At 35.2% G+C, this 20,594-nt stretch overlaps 1 protein-coding gene across 6 annotated transcripts in view; it reads right to left on the bottom strand.

Annotated features, from left to right (window-relative positions):
• FBXL17 (F-box and leucine rich repeat protein 17) overlaps positions 1-20,594 on the bottom strand; it is a 526,088-nt gene that overhangs the window by 293,813 nt on the left and 211,681 nt on the right. The window contains exon 7 of one of the 6 annotated variants that reach the window (XM_054556486.2): positions 3,894-3,976. The exons of 3 other annotated variants lie outside the window; for them this stretch is intronic. In XM_054556486.2, the coding sequence (XP_054412461.2) occupies positions 3,946-3,976 (31 nt within the window). In that variant the 3' untranslated portion in view covers positions 3,894-3,945. 2 more of the 6 variants (XM_054556480.2, XM_054556482.2) reach the window with 2 other exon arrangements.

The following is a 20,594-nucleotide window of genomic DNA, read 5'->3' on the forward strand; positions in this document are numbered from 1 at the left end:
TCCCCAGCCATGTGGAAATGTGAGTCAATTAAGCCTCTTTCTTCATAAATTACCCAGTCTTGGGTATGTCTTTATTAGCAGTGTGAGAACACACTAATACAGCAGCTAATATTTTATCTGGCAATCCTGATATGGTAGCATATAAATTGAATCTTGAAATATGGATCTAAATTAAAAATTTCTATTTTATTATTTGGAAACTACTATCAACTAGGAAGCATTATGATACACGGCACTGAAGTGAATTCGCCAACTAGCAGGATAACACTGGATAAGCTACTTCTTTGAATTTAGCTTTTCCACTTAATATAATGATACAATTTGTTCTACATACTTTGCAGGGTTGGTAGGCTCAATAAACCTGATATTAAATATTTGTGAAAAAGAATTACAAGCTATAAGCAATGAGAAAATAAGAATTTAAGATAAAGTTTTATTGTAGAGACCAGCCTTCACGTTGCTGATCTACTAGGTGGTAACCTTACAGTTCCATGATCAGCACTTGATCCATGGACCATAACGTCTGTGACTGAGAGTTAGGAAATTTCATCTAAAAAATATCAAGGTTGGGCCAGCTTGCCTTCTTGAACATGTAGCTTCATTTAAAGTCAGAACCATCCTCTGACACAGGGTTCAATCCATGAGAACACTCTCTACACTGTGGTCAGGACTGGTTACAGATGATTAATTATTGTGTAAAACTGTGTTTAAAAACTGTTTTTAAAACATCCAAAATGCTCAAACACCCTTTATACCTATATCTATGAATCAACTAGGTTTCCAGGGCCCAATTAACCTGTACAATTTTCCTTCTTGCAGGAAGTGTTTCTTCCTTGTGGCTATATAGGAACTCTCACATAGCCCAAATGAGCTCACTCTGCCAACAAATCTGCCTCAAATCTGCCAACAAATAGCCCAAATGAGCCCACTCCTCAAATCTGCTAACTGGGACATCAGGTAAATGGTGGGTTACTTTACTCAACTGTGCTCCACCTTCCACCAAACAGCAAACATTGAATTTGGAGGGTGAAGAACAAGATTATCTTCAAAATGGGAGAATGAGAGAGAGAGAAGAGAGAAAGGAATATTACAGAAAATAGAGATACGTAAATTCAGAGGAGGAAAAAAAGAAAACAGTGTGGAAAGGATCACAGCTGAAAAAAAAAAAGATATGCCAGGCGTGGTGGCTCACGCCTGTAATCCCAGCACTGTGAGAGGCCGAGGTGGGCGGATCACCTGAGGTCAGGAGTTCGAGGCCAGCCTCAACATGGAGAAACCCTGTCTCTACCAAAAATACAAAATTAGCCGCGCATGGTGGTGCATGCCTGTAATCCCAGCTACTCGGGAGGCTGAGGCAGGAGAATTGCTTGAACATGGAAGGCGGAGGTTGTGGTGAGCCAAGATCACGCCATTGCACTCCAGCCTGGGCAACAAGAGTGAAACTACGTCTCAAAAAAAAAAAATATATATATATATATATATATATGAAAAAAGAGGACAAAAAATATTTTAAAAAAGATGAATGAAAAGGGTGAAAAGAGGAAGCATGAAGGAGACTCAGCCAACCATTACCCCTGAACAGACCAATGAACACCAAAGAAATCAGGAAGGACCTAATCCTTATAGACTGCTCTGAAAGCAGGAAACAAAAAATGAAGTCAAGAAACTGGAGATTTTCATAAATTGAAGGAACAGATTAGAGATTAACAAGAAATCAGGCCACCCTTCAGACTTAATAAGAAAAAACAACCTAATTTGCCACTTTACTCTAACTAGTTACCAGTAAAGTTCATCTAATAAAACTAGTATTCATGATAAGCTGATTAAATCTTTTGTAACCAAGTAGGGAAACAAATTAAACACATATAAACTCAAATACAATATATATACACATTTTAAACCTCTGGTGAAATTTCTTGGACAGAAAAAAACTGAGATATTATAATACATAAAGCAGGTTCTTACAGCTGTTTGAGGTTTCCAATGAGAGATTAATACAAATTTTAGGCTGGGCGCGGTGCCTCACGTCTGTAATCCCAGCACTTTGGGAGGTTGAGGTGGGCAGATCACGAGGTCTGGAGTTTAAGACCAGCCTGAGCAACATGGTGAAACTCCGTCTCTACTAAAAATACAAAAATTAGCTGGGTAATCCCAGCTGTAAACCCGCACCTGTAATCCCAGCTACTCAGGAGGCTGAGGCAGGAGAATCACTGGAACCCAGGAGATGGAGGTTGTAGTGAGCCGAGATCGCACCACTGCACTCCAGCCTGGGCGACAGAGCAAGACTCCGTCTCAAAAAAAAAAAAAAATTTTAGTTGTGGGCTCTACAATTAACCCCCAAGTAGATAGGAGGGGTAAAACTCTCTGACTTTGAACAATGAGCAACATTTTGACTAGCAGATCCCTGAAATGCTTAGTAAGAATTTATTCTGATTTCTGATGAACTTACAAGTGTGCCTTCCTAATTTCTCTAGCTCCTAGTCCATAAACTGATTTTCTGTAAACACCTAAAATGCCATCAGAGTTCAGACATAAATTAGTCCTAGAATAAATTATGATTTAGAACAAAAAATAAAAATAAAAGTTCCTTAAGGAATCCATCTTGCAATAAACACTTTATGCCCTCAGGTTATTTTCAATTTTAATTATTATCCTTCTCTGCATTTTGCTTTTAAAATTTAATTTATAGCATATCAAAATTACATAATTCTTATATACTGCCTGGAAAATTAGAGTACTATAAATAAAAAGGCTACCTTTTGCTGGAAAAAAAGACACTAAAATGTAACTTTAATTTTAATTTCAAAGAAGCAACCTATAAACAGTTCAGATTAGCTGAGCACAGCCTTATATACCATAAACTATTAAAACTTGGGAAGAATATTTGCTATAACCCTAACAGGGAATTATTCTTATTTTTAATTTTCCTTCTCATGATTTCTATTACAATAGGCATCAGATCATGCTTTAGTTATTGGTCCATACATATGATAAGAGATCACGTTATTTATTTACTTTTTCGTGTCCAGCACCTAGCACAGTGTCAGAATATATTAGGTGTTCAGTACATATATAAAAATATATATATAATATATATTTTTACTTGAGTTCATAAAATTAATTGAGAGGACAAAATCCTCTATGAAATGTAAATTGTATATACTCAACATAGGAAAAAAATCAATATATGTGATATCAGTAAATAATTTCTGGAAACATGTACAGTAACATGGGTTGTAACCACATAATCGTATTTATATATCTTAGACGTATTAAACCGAAGTATTTTTTTTTAAGTTGTCATTTTTACAACGTTGAGAGTTAAAATTTCCTGGAGTAAAGAAAGTATCAAAGTTTGTGGAAATTTTAGCATCCTATTAGGAATCAATCCCTAATTGTTTTAGCTTTTTCCTTACTTAAAGAAATTATAAATGTGTTGTTATAAAAATATTTGGTATAAATAAGTTTTCATCTTCTTTCATAAAAGCAAGTTTTAGGAATCACTTGTGACTCTATCTAAAACTGCTTTTCCTTGGAATATATTTTTAGTTTTATATATCAAATAAAAACAAAACAAAAAATTAAAAGGAGCAATTAAACTCCTGCTCTAATCTGAAGTTCCAAGAATAATAATTTGTTTCTAATGCAAATATGTTAGCACATTTGCATGGCAAACAGACACCAGAAAAATTAAAACAATTAAATTAGTGAGGGCCAAGACAATTAGTTATATGAAGGACTAAACTAACAATCTTTCAAAATTAAGTTATATAACTTTATTTCTAATCATTCTTTAAATAATCTATATTTTCCATATTTAAAAATAAGAATTTCAATAAATCTATTTTATACAATGAAACAAAACACAAGAGTTAGATCTAGCTCTTAGATATGCAAATACCTACCATCTGATAATATGCATCATCTAGTATTCGATTTTCCAGTTCATGCACTCCTATCTATGGCACTGAACAAACTGGAAAAAAAAAAAAACTAGGCTAGGGACAACATACAAATGTGATATAATTAGACAAAAAAATTAAATAAATAAATGAAAGGGGAAAGGTTTCTTTCCAAAAGACTTTTCCATTGCAAATAATTCATTTCCTTTGACAATACAGTAGTATTAATACACATTCCGTGAACAAATGTCCTAAAATTCTAAATCACTACTAAGTTACATTATTTCATATAGATCTAGTCATGAAAACATGTCAAGGTATCTCTTACAGGAAGGTTCATTTTTTTAAAGAGAAAATATAGGAAAACTCACAAATAAAACTTTTTTATTTCAAAAGATCATGGTTGCTGTATTCTATGAACAGTTTTAGAAACAGTCTATGAAGGCTTAACAACCAGTGAATTGAACTTTGATTTTTCTTTAAAAAAAAAAAACTAAAACTAATTCTGTAGGTAAATTATTATTTAGCATATTATATGCAAAATAAATTCATATAATGGTACTATTTGAGCAGAGCCATATTTTAAGAAATATAAATACTTGAGAAAAAGAAAATATTAAAAAAAAAACTGAGAACCACTAATTTTTACTTGATAGAAATTAAAAACAAAAATGTAACCCGGTTTAGCTTTTTAAAAGTTCAGTGTTAAGCAGAATGAATGCATCAATTCTATGTATATACCACCTTTCAACCCTAACTTCCCAGACAATGGTAACTTTCCATTAATACTCATTGCCATTTTATTTCATTTAATGTGTCTGCTTAAAAAATAGAGAAGAAAATGAAAAGAGGGAAAGTTCACAGAAAAAGCAAGAAGTAGATGTAAATAATTAAACTTTACTTACAAAACTTGCCTCTTGAATATCTAGAACATACAATCAGGTATATAAAGGAAATAAAAGGTAAAAATCCTAGAGAAGACTGGGCAAATTTATCCTTATTTTCAGATGATGTAACTGTCTACTTTCAAATTCAAGAGACTCATCTATAAAACTATTAAAACTCATCTATAAAACTATTAAAATTATTAAGTTCAGAAAGATGATCAATTATAAAATTAGCATCCATAAGTATATTAAAATGTACAAAAAGTATATTCTCATTTACCAACAACCAATTAGAAAACACTGAACCAATATAATTCACAATAGCCAAAAAATTATTGAATACATAAAAGTAAATTTAACATTAAGTATACAGAAATTTTAATAAGAAAATTAAAACCTCAAAAAAGGGGCTTAAGCAAATAGGAAGTAGTGTGTCTTAAAATACTTTAAAGATATCAAATTTCCACAAATAAACTATAACTGTAAAGCAGTGACAGTGAGGTGTGTGTGTGTGTGTGTCTATGTGTGTGTGTGTGTGTGTGCGCGCATCCACATTTGCACATGTGCATCCATGTGCCCAGGGTGAGGGGAGGTAGAGGCTGACATTATTTAAACATTAAAAAAATAGAGAGACTGGAGCAGAAGGAACAGGGCCAGGCACTATTCTGGTGACATACAGACCAAGGATTAAAGATCCTAAAATCAATTCATCCAAAATTTGATTTCTAGAGAATCAGGATAATAGTCACTGATTATGCAGATAAGTGGAATGTCTCAACTCTGGTTTTAATTACAGCAAACTAGGCTCAGTAGGAAGTTTAAGGTAATCAACCATGAAATATTCAGATTAGGGAATTTAAGACAATAGCATCTGGAAGCTAAAACAATGAAAGAAAGCCTTGATGAGTCTTTTTGGTTTTACATTTTCTCTGGGGTGTAGAAGATACCAGAAGACATAAATATAGCTATGGAGAGCTTCAAAAAGTGGAAGATACCCCTGGAATCTCACTGGAACAAGGAAAAGGGAACCAGCATAATATAAATGTTTCTGACAAGTGAGTGGTGGTATTTCAATCAGTAATGCAATCTTCTAGCTTTAGATGGGTATCAGAGAATAAAGATCAGAATGTCCTTGACCTTATTACCACAGACAGTTACTCTAAACAGAGACATCTACAACTCAATATCAAGATGTAGATATTTTCTCATATCCCTCAAAAATCTAAGCCAAACGACTTTCCTTTCGCTTTTTCTTACTTCAAAACACAATGAAATTTGATCCATAAAAATCCTACAGCAAAGGACAATTTAGGAAGACAACCTTTCAGATCTGTAATAATCTGTTGATATGTGATACATCCTGCATAGCATATACTATGATGTGAATGTCTGTGTCCCCTGAAAACTCATATTTTGAAACACTAACCACCAAGGTGATGGTATTGGTAGATGGGGCCTTTGGGAAGTGATTGGTCAGAGGCAGTGTCCTTCTGAATGGAATTCACTACCGTATCAAAGAGACCCCAAAGAGGTAGCTCCTTCCTCTACTATGTGAGGACTCAGTGAGAAGGTGCCATCCATGAACCAGGAAGTGGGTCCTTACCAGACCCCAACAATGTTGGCACTCTGATCTTAACTTCCAAGCCTCCAGAAATGTAAGACATAAATTTTTGTCATTTATAAGACAGTTTATGGCATTTTGTTATAGCAGCCTGAATAGACTAAAACACCGTGTAAAGATACATTCAAAAGCGTTCGGATAGACTTTAAATAATGGGTGAAATTAATGAAAATATCTCATTTCTATCATATTTTCTTAACTTATACTAAATCCACGATGTCTTTTATGAGCTAAAATCCCTTAAATACTACATGAAGATATAAAAGCAGAAATAGTAATGATAAATCAACTTAGGTCCCAGGATTATTTTCTCATTAGGAGAGTAAAAATTTATACACTTCCCCTATATGTAAAAAGAAACATGATTGCAATAGTATACAATGCATGATTACAAAGTATATCCCTGTCAAAAAAAAATTAGAAAAACCTTAATCTCAACAGGTTATTTTGCTCTGACAAATACCTAAAAATAAAAGGGCTAACCAGTGATTTGGAGGACCTATTTGTATTCACGTTGGCCAGGTTTTACAAAACCCAGATCTTAAAATTTATGATGAGCCACAATGAAAAGACATACAGTTCATATAGGTTGCTTGCAATAATCTCTTCTCTGCAGCACCAAAGGCCTTTAATAGGGTGAGTGTACTATAATACCACGATTAGATTTATATGTCTTAGAAAACAGGTTACACGCTGATGAACAGTATTAAATTGACATAATGGCTCTTAGTGGTTATAAATGTAGCTTTTTCCTACTTTAATTGGCAATGACTAGACTGACGTTTTCTCTATAATTGTAACTACAGTATAGTAATTAGACAAACCACTACTTTCTTGTGAAACAAAGAGAAGAAGAAGAAAGTTCTCAGTTAGTAGCTTTGAGAATATAGAGTGAATTGGGTTGGCATTCTACTGGGGCAAAATGAGCAACCAATAAGAAAAATAGTTTTTCATAAATTATGTCCTATGTTTAGTTGACTATCTGAACTACAGACAAAAATTCCATAGGGAAGCCCTTTTCATATACTAGAGGCAGCCACCCTGAAGACAAAAACTAGACCTAAAAACAGGGTTGAAAGTCAAAAAGTGAATTCAACTATTATTTAGGACAGTTAGAGAAAGGACTAGAGAAGACAGAAGTTTACTCTCAAAGATCTAAAAATAATAATGATTTAAAACACCAAACTGTGGTCCATGCACATGCACCTTTTTTGGGCCCACATAGTTCTGTGGGGAGGTAAGAGTCTTGACAAGGGCCTTACTGGAAAGTTAGCTGCCGTCAACCCAGAGGATTTATGGCTGAGGCTGTGAAGGGAGCCATTTCCCTTGCTGAGAACAAGAACACTTTTCTTCACCCTGCTTTTGGGCCTCTGAGAAGGTCAACTAGTCCCCAAGCCTTTAAGCCTCCACATTAGGAAACACTAGGTTCCTGGAGGAGAGGTAGGAGAAGAGAATTTATTTTTCAACATCCAAGATTATGCATAAATGGTAGCCTGTTAAGAGAGTCCCGGGAGAAAAAACTGGCATGTTGGGAATAATTAATTAACAAATAGATACATACATACATACATACATACATACATACATACATACATACATACATACATACCCCAGCCCGGCGCAGTGGCTCACACCTGTAATCCCAGCACTTTGGGAGGCCCAGGTGGGCGGACTGCCTGAGCTCAGGAGTTCGACACCAGCCTGGGCAACACAGTGAAACTCCGTCTCTACTAAAATACAAAAAAAAATTAGCCAAGCGTGGCAGTGTGTGCCTGTAGTCCCAGCTACTCGGGAGGCTGAGGCAGGAGAATTGCTTGAACCCGGGAGGCGGAGGTTGCAGCGAGCTGAGATCGTGCCACTGCACTCCAGCCTGGGCAACAGAGGAAGACTCTGTCTCAAACAAACAAACAAAAAAACCCACACAAACTCAACCAGTAAGTTGATTCTTTTCACAAATTGCTACCCATTTGCATCCCAAGATCTCCACAGAGGTTAGACCTTCCTCATCAGCTGCAATAACCAGCAGGCATTCACACCACTGGGCAATAATGAATCAACTCGGGGTCCAGGATTACTTTCTCATTAGGATAATAAAAGCGTATTCATTTTCTCCACATATGTAAACAATTTGATTGCAATAGGAATTTTTAGTTAAATACTATATCCCTGTTACTAGTTCCTAAAAGTAAGTTAGAAAACCTAAGTGAGCACCATGGACCATCTTTCATCAGCAAGAGCAATGATGTTAGACATAAAAAAGGCAGGTTAAGGAATTTATTGTACAATGTGTGAAAATCTAGGTTAAAGAAAACTACAATATACAGTAATTAAAAACTGTCCACATATGCAAATTGGAGACTATTAATTATAGGAACAGCAAATAAGGTTTCAGAGCATGCTCAGCAGCATTAAAAGGGATAAATAGAAATTATGAAAATGTAAAGTGGCAAAAGCATTATACAGTTATTGCTAAATTATAAACTCTATGAGGCAAATATGGCTAAATTATTAATTCTGTGGCAAATTCATGTTAAATTTTAAACTATGTGAAGGTAGGAAACCCAAATATTCTACTCACTGCTTTATTCCAAATGCTGGATCAAGGTAGGAGCTCAATAAACACCTGGGGCTGGGTGCAGTGGCTCATGCCTGTAATCCTAGCACTTTGGGAGCAGAGGCAGGAGGATTGCTTGAGGCCAGGTATTTGAGACCAGCCTGAGTAAGACTCCATCTCCATAAAAAATGTAAAAATTAGCTAGGCGTGGTGGTGGTGTGCCCCTGTAGTCCCAGCTACTCGGGAGACTGAAGCAGGAGGATTGCTTGAGCCCACAAGTTCAAGGTTACAGTGAGGTATGTCACTGCACTCCAACCTGGGTGACAGAGCAAGACTCTGTCTCTAAAAAACAAACAAACAAACATACAAAAATCTGGTAAATGAATTAATGAAATTATATTCGGTAATTTCCACATATTCATTCTTGAATTGCACAAGCAACTACTTCTCATAATGTTTATAAGACACAAAACAGTGACATGTGAATAATGCTTCTCAAAATAGCTCACTTGGGATAGAAAATTGTTTTCTACCTATACAACATTGGGTAAGTTATTTAATCTCTTGTGCCTTGGTTCTCTCATTTGAAAACTGGGCACAATAACAGTATCACCTCACAGGGTTATCGGAAATTTAATATATATATAACATTTGGAATAGTAACTGTCAGAGTCAGTGCTATAGAAGTGTTAGTGGTTATTGGTATTATTCTGTATTGATGTGCAGAGAGGTTTCTGAAACCCTAAGTAGCCATCCATAGGTCTTATTAACCCCTCAGAGTAGAGCCCATTTCTGATTCAACTGTGTATCACCAGTACAAAGCACAGTGCCTAACATATTAAAAATGATTTTAAAAAATACAAATTGATTGGATCAAACTCTTATATTACAATATTCTTAACTACATCAGAAAAAAGTCATCTAGTACCATTATGATTCAGAGCATAGATTTCCTACATAATAAATTCAAATGTGCAAGCATTTTCCTCTAACATTTGATAATACCTAATTAGAAGACAGTTACAATGAAAGAGGGTTAAAATGTTTCATTTTTGCCAGGGCCCATCAGAGAGTCAACCTCTATTCCTTTATATTCTCCTTACCATTTATTCATAATTCAAAGACTAAACTCTCAGTCCTTTAAATGTATTATTGTGACACCAAAGGCAAGGAAATAAGAAGGTTCAACTGACAATCAAATACACGAAAATGGGCTAAGATGTCAACAATGCAGGACATGAAAACATTTTTTTTTTTTTTTTTTTTTTTTTTGAGACAGAGTCTCGCTCTGTCGCCTAGGCTGGAGTGCAGTGGCGCGATCTCGGCTCACTGCAAGCTCCGCCTCCTAGGTTCACGCCATTCTCCTGCCTCAGCCTCCCGAGTAGCTGGGACTACAGGCGCCCGCCACTACGCCCGGCTAATTTTTTTGTGTTTTTAGTAGAGACAGGGTTTCACCGTGTTAGCCAGGATGATCTCGATCTCCTGACCTCGTGATCTGCCCGTCTCGGCCTCCCAAACTGCTGGGATTACAGGCGTGAGCCACCACGTCTGGCCTTAAAACATTTTTTAAAATCTGTACTGAAGATATGAAGAACTACATATTCGTCAAAATATGTTTAGCATTACATGCAAACTTCTGTGCAAAATTATATGTTAGAGGTCTAAGAAACACTGGATTTGTTTTACTTATAGTTTTAAAACTTTCCACCTAATTGCCTGAAATACTGCTCTCTTTAATTTCAGAAAAATAAAGTCTTTATTGGTTATCTTAATGCAACATGCTAGGTCATCTAAAACCTGACAATAAACTATTTTTCCAGATTTTATCTCCTGATATTTATAAGCAGTACAAGATAGGCAAGTATGAGTTTTTCCCTGAGCACCTGAAAATAAGATTGTCCTCTAAATCAACTATAAAATTACTCCAAAATAGAACAAATGAGCAAAGATGCCTTAGTAATCAAAATAGTTCTTAAGCCAAAGTAAGAATTGACATCACAAGGACACTGACAGAAAGAAAATATCAACAGGAAATAGGATAAGCATATAATTAATTTATTATCCAACCATGACATTAAGCCATACACGAACCAGGACTGTGGTGCACCAAGTGAGAAACATGATCACTCTAAATCAGAAGGTTTGTTCCTGTTAGAATAAAAAACAAGTAGAACAAACTTCATTATTGCCCTTCCAAGTATTACAAGAGGACCCTATTTCATGAATATATCACTCATTTGGTAATTAACAATGTCTTAGTCCAAGCCTCTTCTTAGGCTATAGTTCTGTTTTATTTAACCTAATTATGCAACTTTCATTTACTTAACGTCTTATTTCCTTCAGTATATGGTAGGTATTTTTTTGAACACTGTGGTGGTAATGTCTCATATTTCTTTTCAAATTCCACATTCCAACATCATTGTAGGTAGAAATCAAATACTCACTGACTGATAATAATAATTATTATCGTTATTATAACTGATATGTATTAAGTAGTTAACTATGTGCCAGGAAGTATTCTGAGTACTTCACATGTATAATGACATTTAAATCACACAATAAGTTTATGAAGTAAGTACTACTGCTATCTCCATTTTACAGATGAGAAACAGGGAAGTTAAGTAACTTGCACAATGACAAGCAGGTAGAAAGTGGCAGAGCCAGGATTCAAATGCAGACGGTTTGGCTCCAGAGCTGATGCTCGAATCTGCTACAGTATTCTGCCCCTTAGTGAAAAATACACTTGTGCCTAAATAACTTATTCCAAGTTTTGTCAGTTATTAAACCTTAAAGCCATTTTTAAATGCTCCAAAATAGCTGATGATAGCATCCACAATTGGCATAGGTATGGAGAAAGAGACACAGACATAGAAATTCCATTTCATGAAATTATTCCTAAGGAGACAACAAAAAGTATACAAAGATATAGATATAAGAATGTTTATCATACAGTTATTTATAGGAGTAAAAATTGGAACTAGTCAGAATGTCTATTAAGAGATTTGTTAAATACACTGTGCTAAAATCTTACCACTAACCTGTTAGAAATGGTGGTATAGGTCTACAGTTATTAAAACAAAAAGAAGTTGAGTGACAGACACCAATTGCAAAATATTACAGACAGTGTAATCACAGAAGGAAGTGGGTAAGTTACACATGGATATGCACGTAACTGAAAAGATGATCACCAAAATGTAAACAGTAGAAATCTCTGAATAGTGGGATTTTAAGTAGTCTTTTCTTTTAAAAAATATTTACTAAAAATCTACTGTGTGTATGCTATTTTCCATTCAAAGGAACATAAAAGAAATACAAGGGCCTACAATCTAGAGACTACAGTCAATTCTAGACCATGAAAGAAAACAAACGTTGGTGACAAATAAATTACTAATAAAGAAAGGCAAGGGAGTAGCTGAGCATAGTGGGATATAACAGCCTCACAATTAACGGAAAGCAGCATTCAGGCTTCACCTTCATCACTAACTAGCTGCATGAATCTGGACAGGTCACAGATTATCCTTGAGCCTCAGTTTCAAAATAGCAAAATATAGGTGTTAGATGGGTTGTCCTCGGGAGTTCTTTACAATTCTGAGTGTCTGTGGTTAAAATTTTTCAAAAAGAGCATGTAGGAACATGAAAACTCCTCCATCCACTACCAGTCACAAGTGGTAGTGGTTTATTAATCTGCAGTTTATTAATCTACACTTTAGACAGTTTGTACAAGATATGAAATACCAAAGCACAGAAAATGGGAGCAACAAAGGAAATCCACAACCACACTTAAGTGCTTGTTATTGAAAATATGATTATTCTTCAGGGAGTGAAATAATATACTAACCTAAGGAAGAAGCTCACGTGAGACACCTCACTATCCCACCAAAAGCTCATTTTCAAGCAGTTGACAGTTCCCTTATAACAGTTCACTTTCATACAGATTAAAAAGTACATATGATCTATCTGACATTGAGGTATATATATATATATTTCTACTGACAAATATCTAAGGAAAGAGTCAAGTGAGACTTTGATGTTGCATTCCACTGTAATTCAGATATATCAATAATCAAATTTGGAGAGCTGCCAATAAAAATGGAATAAACAGCATTAGCATTTTACCTGCATGCACGGGCCTGGAAAAACAGAGCAAGACCCAAGCAAAGAAAAATCAGCACCTGCCAGTGTCTTACCTCTAGCAGTTTGCCCTTTGGCAGTCCACAGTGCCCTCCCTGTTCTACTCCTGCAAAACACATGCTCCAGGGAGACACCTCTGTATTTTAAAATATCTCATAGACGTTTCTAAGCTCCAAAGTTAAGATGATGTGTTATAATCTTTTTAAAAAACTGATAATAAATAACCTGATTTAAAAAATACTCTAAGACAGTGCTGATCTGTTACTTGTAAGAAGCATTTTGAGCATCAGATAGAGTGTGATTTGATATGTTAACAAAGTGGACCCAGATGATATATGAAGAAAACATGGTAAAAATATGAAAAACAAAAAACAACAAGCTATATGCAATAGATAAAGAGCCAAGAGCTTGTTGGCAGAAGGCTAAATTAGCTGACCTTTGACTTTGATTCTTGGAATACATCAAGTTCAAAATTAAATATAAACACTCAAAGTAAATAGTTAATTTTCAGTCACTAGACCATTTTCTCAACTGAGCTAGAAATTAGAAATTAAAAGGTATTCTTCCTGGAATAATTTGAATTTCACTGAATCTCCTATTAATCCATTGGATGTGTATGTGCAGATAACGTTAAAATATATATTTTTAAATGTAACTCATTAAAATATGTTTGGATGAAAAATCCAAGTGAAAAGCATTTCACAAAAATATAAAATAGCTATATACTAAGAGATCTTATTTTATGGCAGCATAAAATATAAGTAGAGATCATTGTGTTTTTTTAAAATCTCTATTATGAATCTGAATGCACTTTGTCCATTTAATCTGAAAACAGATAGTATAATGAGTACACTATAATCGTCCTATTTTCTTCAGATAATTGTGCACACTTCAGTGCTACCATACCATAAGCAATAAGTAACCTTCAAGAATCTGCTAGTGTCTTTACAAAGTTTAAGACCTTCACTGTCAATTTGCAGAAAACCATGAGGCTAAGATGGTGATAAAGCATCGATGATTGATGGCACCACCCAAGCCACCATTCTAATAATGAACTAATGATTCATGCTCAAGGTGCTTTTGAAACATGATTAAGCCTCCAAACATTTCACTAAGGTGGTTTCCCATTACCACAAGCATAAAAGAGAACTTAAATAAGTTTAGCAAGGTTATATAGTGAATGACCCAATGATAAAATTTTGGAACAAAAACAAAAACATAAAGGACCTCAGTCTCCTAGCTCCCACTGCAAGCTCTATTCATAGGTATGTGAAGAAGTCTTTCAGCGTAATTTATGTCATTGCTCTGAGTCTAACTGACCTTCTCTGGTGGCCACTGGCAAGTGTTTGCCAAAATGTCAGTGACCAAAAAACTCTTTACAAAGCCATGTTTTATAAAATGAATATGTCAAGAATCAGATGAAAATGTCATCAGTGACACTGACAACAATAAAAGAAAGTATTCTACAGATATAAGAAAGTGAAGAAGATCCATATTAAAGGGGAAATAAATTACCTGAGAAAATGTCATCAGAAAAAAAGTAAACAGATCACAGCTTTAAGAAAGGGAAGAAGACACAACTTAGAGGGGGAAAAAATTATCCAAGAAACAAATGTTCCTTAAAGGGTCAGAAAGAGAAAGACTCATTTTATAAAAGCTGGTGGAAAAACTACATCTCTTTTAGAGATCATATCGTTGCTCCTGGGTAAAGGAGGAATGAGGAGATGGGAGGCACCTGTGAGGAGCTTGTCACATCTGAATCCCAAAGTTATTCACTTTCCTATTTGCGTGTCAAAGTGAATGACATAATTTGTGAATGTCAAAAGTAGTCACAGCAAATTAAATAAAAATTGAATAAAATTTACTCCAGCTGCCCTTAAAATAGAAAGTCAAAAGTTGTTGATTTTCCCACTTTACAGTCTTTGGAAATAAGTTTCATTTATATAAATACTTAAAATCAAACAACCCAGTTGAATACACCTACTCTCTTGAAATTTAAAAAAGAGAGGGGAAGGGGAAGGGTGATCTCATGGAGAAAATTACTTTTACACTAAGACTAGAGATCTTTCTTTCAAATGGGTCTAGCTTACAAATGTGATTATCTAAAGAATGACTGCAGCTCATTACTGATGAACAGCATATATTTTTTGTATACTTTGAAATTTTCATACATATGTGATTGGCCCATTCCAAATGACCGCTTTAATAGAACGTTTGAAATAACCCATATGTAGACTTTCCATTAACAGCCTCAGGATTAACTGTTTTGAAGATTAATCTACCTAGGTGGAATCCCAGGCAGTTTGCTCTATCTAAATGCTTGCAGGACATCATCCTCCCAACACCCAGCTGAAGTGAAATCAATGCTAATATAAGCATGAATAAAACACAGAGAGCTGCGATTTAGGATTTCCTACCAGTTTGCATTACTATTCCATGTTCTCTCCCATGCATACCCCCAAGAAAACCAGTGTGGATCACCACAAATTCTAAATGCTTTACCAACTGCAACATGTACATAGAGAACCCATTTAGAGGATTGAAATATAGTGTACAACTAAGAGTGGAAAGTTAGTAAAGAAAAATAAAACCATTCAAATTAAACATAAGGAAAATACTGTCACTGGGGAAAGAATCAGGAGTAAAATATATGTGCATCCCATAAACAACAGGAGTGTAGCATTGTAAAGTTATTGTGACCTTGTCCCTTTTTAAACAGCTACATTTTTCACAATGGAAGATGGCCATCAAGCAGCAGCAATGTCTGCGTGGATGTCTAAATGCCTGTCAGGGCCTGCTTGGTAATACTTTACACTTCTCCCCGTCTAACAAGCTTCACTGTTATGTCCTACTTACAGATGGATGGCTGCCAAGAGCTATCACACAAAAAAGCTCCTCTATAACATAATGATGTCTCTGTACTGGGAATAAACTTGTGAGAAAAATCTTGGAAATAAAAAGAAGATAGAAATCTATTTAAGGATATAAATTACTGAAAGTTTCTAATTCCAACAAGATCATAATATTCAAAATATTAACTCTATGTAAGTAATATATATTTCCTCGAAGATAGTCATCCCATAAATGTCTATACATCTGTAGAAAGAAATGTTATAGAAAACAACTGTTGTTTTGGTTTCCTTCAAATTCATTTTACTAAATTTAATGAAGAAAGCCAGGGCATTGTCTTGACATATTTTGCCATCTCTTTTCCAAATAAATTGTTGCCATAAGAATATTATGTTTCTGCAGCATTTTTATCCCCCTGTATTTAGTCTTTTTTAAATCTAGTAAGGTTAACATGTTGTCAGTTAGGCTAAAACTGAATCCACACACCTCACAGATAAGCCACCATTCTATGTTAGAGAATTCAGTGAGTGCTGCTTTAACTCTTCCATTACATTTACAGAGTATTTTTAAGGGCCGTGTCTACCCCCAATAAATGAACTTGAAGATTTTTACTGACTTATTTTGACTTATTCTATCTTGTTCAACTTGAGTAGGTCAATTTTCTTTTATCTTACCTTGAACATAGGCTTATATTCACTAGGTTTGATTGCTATCCAATCAATCCATCAACATGCATTTAGTGAGCTTCTGTTTAGAAGCCCAAGACTGCGTAAAAGTCACAATTCCTGGCTATAGTTTTAACTCCCATGCTGTTAACAATGTAACATTCTAAAAAATTTATAATCCATGAGTATAAATTAAAACTAAAAGAAAAAAATGTAACTTACTCTCTCCCTTCTTTCCCCAAACATAAGATTCTCCAAATATATATTCACACACAGCAAAATATTTATGTGCATGTGTGCACAATACAATATTAAAATCATTGGTAATTTATTAATGAAAAAAAATTATATCAACACCAAAAATAGGAATTCAGTTTAAATTCAAGTAAAAAGGAAAACAAATGGAAATCATATTTCCCAAATGAAAATAGCTCTCAAAATACCATAATAAATCATGGAGGAAATGCTCCCAGACATTAATATTTAACAAGCAATAAAATCTGAGGCTGGTCTGATTAGTGTGTCACTATGGTAAATGGGTATGATAAGACATTATATACATGTCAGAATCACCTACTAATATTAACTAGTTTATGGATGTACTGTCATTAAGGTATTAGTTAAAAGAATTTCAAAAATAAAGATTCCCATTTCTATATGTGGAGTTTTCTGGTAGATATTAGTACCATTATTATATATATACCACAGAAGTTATGTTATTATAAGACTTTTTTTTTTCCTTTTTTAAGACAAGAGTCTCACTCTGTTGTCCAGGCTGGAGTGCAATGGTGCCATCTCAGATCACTGCAACTTCTGCTTCCCAGGTTCAAGCAATTCTCCTGCCTCAGCCTTCCAAGTAGCTGGGACTTTAAGTGTCTGTTACCAGGCCCGGCTAATTTTTGTATTTTCAGTAGAGAAAGGGTTTCACCATGTTGGCCAGGCTGGTTTCAAACTCCCGACCCCAAATGATCTGCCCTCCTCAGCCTCCCAAAGTGTTGGGATTACAGGTATGAGCCACCGTGCCCAGCATTATAAGACTTTTTATTAAAAGACATAGATGTTGAAGGCATAAATATAGTGGTGATTATGCCACAGTAACAACTATTCTAAGGAAGGGTCTTCTTTCCCCTCTCAATTTCTCCATAATTCAACAACAGAGAAGAAAAGAACACAGATATTTAATACCATGAAATACCAAAACTATCTTTAATGTATATAAAGTCAAGGGCTTATATTTATATATTTTAAAATTTGTTTTCACATTCTCCCTTTCAGACTCAGGCCCTTATGAGACCAGAAGAGGTGCCTTTTTCTCCATGCATTCACTAAATGAATACTCAAGATTAAATAGCAGTACTAGAAACTGCAAATGGATGTTATTTTATTGTAATATTTATTTTATTTAATACTTATTTTATTGTAATGTTATTAGCTAGCACTTGTATATCAGGGACTCCAAGGTAAGTTTAACTGCTTGTTGCAACCAACTATATTTTTAAATTCAGAATCAGCTGTTGGAGGCAGTTTAACAGCTAGGAAATTATGGGGGCTTTGAGGTCAGACAGATCTACATTCAATCCTGGCTCTGTACTTGCTATCTGTGATCTTCAGTAAGACACTCTACCTGTCTGTGCTCCATTTTACTTTATCTATAAAACAGGGCATAATGATACCTATGTCACAGAGTTAATGTGATAATTAAATAAGTTAATGAATGAAAAACTCTCAGCCTGACTTAATATAAAATTTCCCACATAGGGCAGCTACAAAGTCAGTATCTTAGTCATTTATTGGTGTAAAACAAACCACACCAAAATTTAGTAGCTTTAAAAAAACAACTCTTACTTGCTCACAACTCTGTGGACCGGCTATTTGAACTGGGCTTTGCTAAGCAATTCTGCTGGTTTTACTACAAAGAACTGCAGGAATCTGAAGGCTTGACTAAGATTAGATAGTGATATGGTTTGGCTGTGTCCTCACCCGAATCTCATCTTGAATTCCCAAGTGTTGTGGGAGGGACTTGGTGGGAGGTAACTGAATCACGGGGGCAGGTCTTTCCCATGCTGTTCTTGCAATGGTAAGTCTCACAAGATCTGATGGTTTTAAAAAGAGGAGTTCCCCCGCACAAGCTCTCTCTCTCTTTTTGCCTGCTGCCATCCGTGTAAGACATGACTTGCTCCTCCTTGCCTTCCGCCATGATTTTGAGGGCCCCAGCCACATGGAACTTTGAGTCCAATTAAGCCTCTTTCTTTTGTAAATTGCCCAGTCTCGGGTATGTCCTTAACAGAAGCATGAAAACAGACTAATATAGATGGTCTAAGATGGCCTTACTCACATGTTTGACAGTTGGTCCTGGCTGTTGGTTAGACTTCCATCTTCGTGTGATTTCTTAGTCTCAGAGAGACCAGTCTGAGCTTATTCACATGTTGGTGGCAGTATTCCAAAAATGCAAGAATAGAAGTTGTAAGGCCTCTTGAAGCCAAAGCTCAGAAGTTCCACAACAAAATTTCCACTATATTCTATCAGTCACAGCCAAGTCACAAAGCCAGCACAGATGTAAGAGGATAGAAGGATAAAGCAAAAGACTCCACCTTTTGATGGGAGGACAGGCAATGTCATATTGCACAAAAGAGTACATATATAAAAATACAGCCACAAATTTTGTCTATACTTTGACATCTTCTATCTTCTACAAAATAGAGAAATTTTTATAGTACCTATATTTTCAACTATAAATAATCACAGAAGTTTTGAAGGACAAAAGTAGGTATTAGCTTGCATTTTCCCCAACATGAAGTAATATTAGTCTGCTGCTTCAGTCACAGATTTCAACAGAAGACCAAGATCCAGACTCAACATCTGATATCATCATTTAAGTTGCTTGGTTGCGTGATTTTTCTGTGTTTTAAGAGCCTTCAACACTTTTCTATTTGATCTAATCAATAAATTTCCAACTAATTTGATATTTTTACCTACAAGAGCAGCTTTATTTTATTTGTTTATTGTTTTTTGAGATGGAGTTTAGCTCTTGTTGCCCAGGCTGGAGTGCAATGGTGCAATCTCAGCTCACTGCAACCTCCGCCTCCTGGGTTCAAGCAATTCTCCTGCTCAGCCTCCCAAGAAGCTGGGATTACAGGTGTGAGCCTGTAATTTTGTATTTTTTTAGTAGAGACGGGGTTTCACCATGTTGGTCAGGCTGCTCTCGAACTCCTGACCTCAAGGGATCTACCTGCCTCGGCCTCCCAAAGTGCTGGGATTACAGGTGTGAGCCACCGTGCCCGGGCAACAGCAGTTTTCTAATTGAACATTCCACAACAAATAGCATCACCAAGAAATCTAGATTGAGTATGCAGCACTACTAGAAACTATGAAGTTTATAAAAGAAGAAAAATATATCCTTATAAAAAGCACATATACTTTTTTCCTATGAAAATAATCCCTAGAGAAAATTTTAATTTTGTGATGTAGTTAATTAGCTATGTCCATAGATCTATTCATACTGAATTATGAAGAGATCAAATTTATTACAGTAAAGAAATGATAATTGCTACCAGGACTTCCTTTAACACGTGTTTCTCTAAAAGATTCATTTGCAGAGCCACAGTCTTTAATACAATACAACCTATTTTCTTTGAACAATTTAATGGGGCAGGATATGTCACTAAACATACTGCGTAAGAATTGCTTCTATGGAAAGACAGAGGTAAAGGAAAGAGCTACTTGCTTGTTTGACAATATGGTGAACAGAGAAACAGTTTGGGGAATGAAAGGTTATTCCTCCAATAATGGTATTTCTACATTTCCTAACAAGAAATTGATCCCTAAAATTGTCATTCTTTTCAGCTGAGGACCTGCTACAACACTGCTTCATAGAGAAACAGCTGGAAACTTAAGTAGCTTACAATTTTCGACAAATTGGTGCTACCAAAATTATAATAGTTAATAACAAGGAAAACCTCAATAATGTGAACTGTGTCAAATCTG

The sequence above is a fragment of the Pongo abelii genome, chromosome 4 (assembly GCF_028885655.2).
Source record: "Pongo abelii isolate AG06213 chromosome 4, NHGRI_mPonAbe1-v2.0_pri, whole genome shotgun sequence".
NCBI classification, from domain to species: domain Eukaryota; kingdom Metazoa; phylum Chordata; class Mammalia; order Primates; family Hominidae; genus Pongo; species Pongo abelii.